At 40.8% G+C, this 2,467-nt stretch overlaps 1 protein-coding gene across 1 annotated transcript in view; it reads left to right on the top strand.

Annotated features, from left to right (window-relative positions):
* The first annotated feature begins 807 nt into the window (after positions 1-807).
* The window catches only part of LOC102194871 (zinc finger protein 429-like), a 3,730-nt gene continuing 2,070 nt past the window's right edge, over positions 808-2,467 (top strand). Inside the window, exons 1-3 of the mRNA XM_005744502.1 lie at positions 808-859; positions 1,437-1,603; positions 1,690-1,805. Of these exons, the coding sequence (XP_005744559.1) occupies positions 1,459-1,603; positions 1,690-1,805 (261 nt within the window). The 5' untranslated portion in view covers positions 808-859; positions 1,437-1,458. The remainder of the gene's footprint in view (positions 860-1,436; positions 1,604-1,689; positions 1,806-2,467) is intronic.

Genomic DNA, 2,467 nt, shown 5'->3' with positions numbered 1-2,467 from the left:
CGATTGTACACATTGCTTCTTTGGTTCTGTTCTGTGTTTCTATATAGTTGTGTCTTCTGAGCTTGTTAGCGGAGAATGCTATTTGTGTGTAACTTAAAAAACATATCAAACATGTTTCTCTTTCTATAGATTTTATTTATTTATAATTGTTTTGTCAGTGCCCTTAGGACTATTGTGATGCTGATTCAAAGAAGGTCAGTAAGTCTAAAGCAGACTAAAGACCGACTTAGGCTTTCATTAAATGAATCCACCACTCACTGTTACTGTAACACGGAGCACTTTATTATAGTCGATGAAACAGGAATACACAAAAACAGCACTGCAGTATAGTCAATCAGTGAACTTGATTATGACTGCAATGTGAGGGGCTTTGGAAAATTAGTTGTGTACATAGCTGGACTGGACATTTGCCCGGTGGGCCGATGGGTTATTTTGTTGTTGTTGTTTTTGTAACGGTATAAAAAAATGTTGCCATCACCAATTGTATCCACTGAAAAGGGGATGGGATGTTGGCTAACGCGCAGCCTTTCCGCATCCATATAGTAAAAGAGTTAAATAAGCTATTCAGCCGCGTATAACTTCAGTTAAATCCAGCAGCGTCTTAGAGTCAATAACTTAGCGTAAACATAAAAGAAATGCGACTTTCCATAAACATAGCTGAGTTGCAGGTTGAGTCCCTGTCCCGCCACGTGTTCTTGTTTTGGTGACGCAAGACGATTGGTAGTCTACAGTGGGCCAGCGCTCCTATTGGGCCAGAGTCTACCGAATCTACAGTCGCCGTAGTCTCCGGGCCAATGAAAAGACGTTACTGTCTGCAGTCACCGTAAACTTTTTGGTACCGTAGACGCGACATCTAGAGGTAATGGCTTGTAGCGAATTATTTGCCTTTCGTTTAGGTCTTAGCTTGTTTCGTATTGATTCGCGGCAGATGCATGTAAACGTCACAAGATAAGTTAAAAATAAATAAATAAATAAATTGGTATGTAAAAAAGGGGGACATGGAAACTCAGCGGTCCTCTCTGGGAGTCGGTGTCAGCGCCAACCTGTAAACTAGTATTGAGCTAGCATGGTACTTTTGTTATTAACGTTAACGTAAACATTTAACTAAGGCGGTTATCTGTAATTGAAACAGCCTCAATTTACCGCGTGGATATATCAATGCTTTTTTTTAGTGAAGTGTATGCTGTATAGAGGTTTCACGGCCTTTGGGTTTTATACGCTGATGATTCTAAAGACTGTTGCATTGGCGTTATTTCAACCAACCTAATCAGTAAGGCGATTATTTTTCTGTATAATCATCTGTTAAACTTAACGTAATGAGCACATATCTGCGTTTCTGGCGCTGTTATGTTTCCCGCTGTTTATTAAACTAGTGTTTGTTCCACGTGGTAATTAAACTTTGTTTCGTGTCTTTTTTGTTTTTAAATTGACTCCAGGAAGAACAGGGAACATCGCACCATGGACTCGGAGATCTTGAACATAGAGGAGATCGTGATGGGACGGGGCTTGCCGGATCCACCACCCGAGGCTCCCCCGGAAAAGCCGGCAGAACCATACAAACCCATCACTCTGAATGGACCTCCGGCTCCCTCGGTTCATTCCTGTGAGTGATGCAGCGATCATACCTTTTAAATCAGCTTCCTAAAAGCAACAACACATAATAAATTTGACATTCTGTTGTGGATTCAGACCAGCATGAAAACCTGCAGTGCTTCCAATGCTTCATCACGTTCTGCAGTGCAAAAGCCAAGGAGAGACACATGAAGAAGAGCCACCGGGAGGAATACAAGCAGCAGCTTCAGCAGGTGAGAAGAACAGAGTGTGTCATTTTTAACTAAATTGATGACCTTTTTGTGTCTTAATCTATTCACCAGAGTTCAACCCTGCTCAATGATGGATAGTTGGGATTTTTCTTTTTAATTTCTTTCCAATTTTGCAATAATGAAACTTAAAACTGCAGATTTGAGGGTTTTTTGTGGTTTTAGCGCCATTGACCCATAAACAAAGTCCTCCTTTGATAAAGTTACTCTAAGAAATAGGGATGTTCCAGTTTATGTTGAAGAACATCGATCTGTAAAAACACCCCATGTGTTTGAGAACAATTTATCAGGCGTAATCACTTTCTCAAGTCACTAGATCATCCTTTAAGTTCAGCTTATGTGTGTAGCATCTTGCACCAAGCAGAATATTGCACACATTGCCCTGGTGTTGCAAATGTTAGCATTCCGAGGGCTAGTAATGTCCCATTTGTGTTCGCCTCATTAGTTGCTTTGCACGTTACATTATGTGCTGTTATGGTTCTTTTGTCCATTAGTGATCTTCTGTATCACCGTTGCAGAAATCTTCGTCTTTGAGTCCCATGTCATCTGGAAATCCCTGTGCACCCTTTGTCATGTAAAAGCCTGCACAATCAGACTTCCTCAGTCCATCCTCATTCATTTTGAAAATGGCTGCAGCAAAAAAAAAA

This window comes from Pundamilia nyererei, unplaced genomic scaffold (genome assembly GCF_000239375.1).
Source record: "Pundamilia nyererei isolate P.nyererei 1_Seehausen unplaced genomic scaffold, PunNye1.0 scaffold00144, whole genome shotgun sequence".
Lineage (NCBI taxonomy): Eukaryota > Metazoa > Chordata > Actinopteri > Cichliformes > Cichlidae > Pundamilia > Pundamilia nyererei.
The sequence above is the reverse complement of the archived record's forward strand: the minus strand, read 5'-3'. Positions and strand labels throughout refer to the sequence as shown.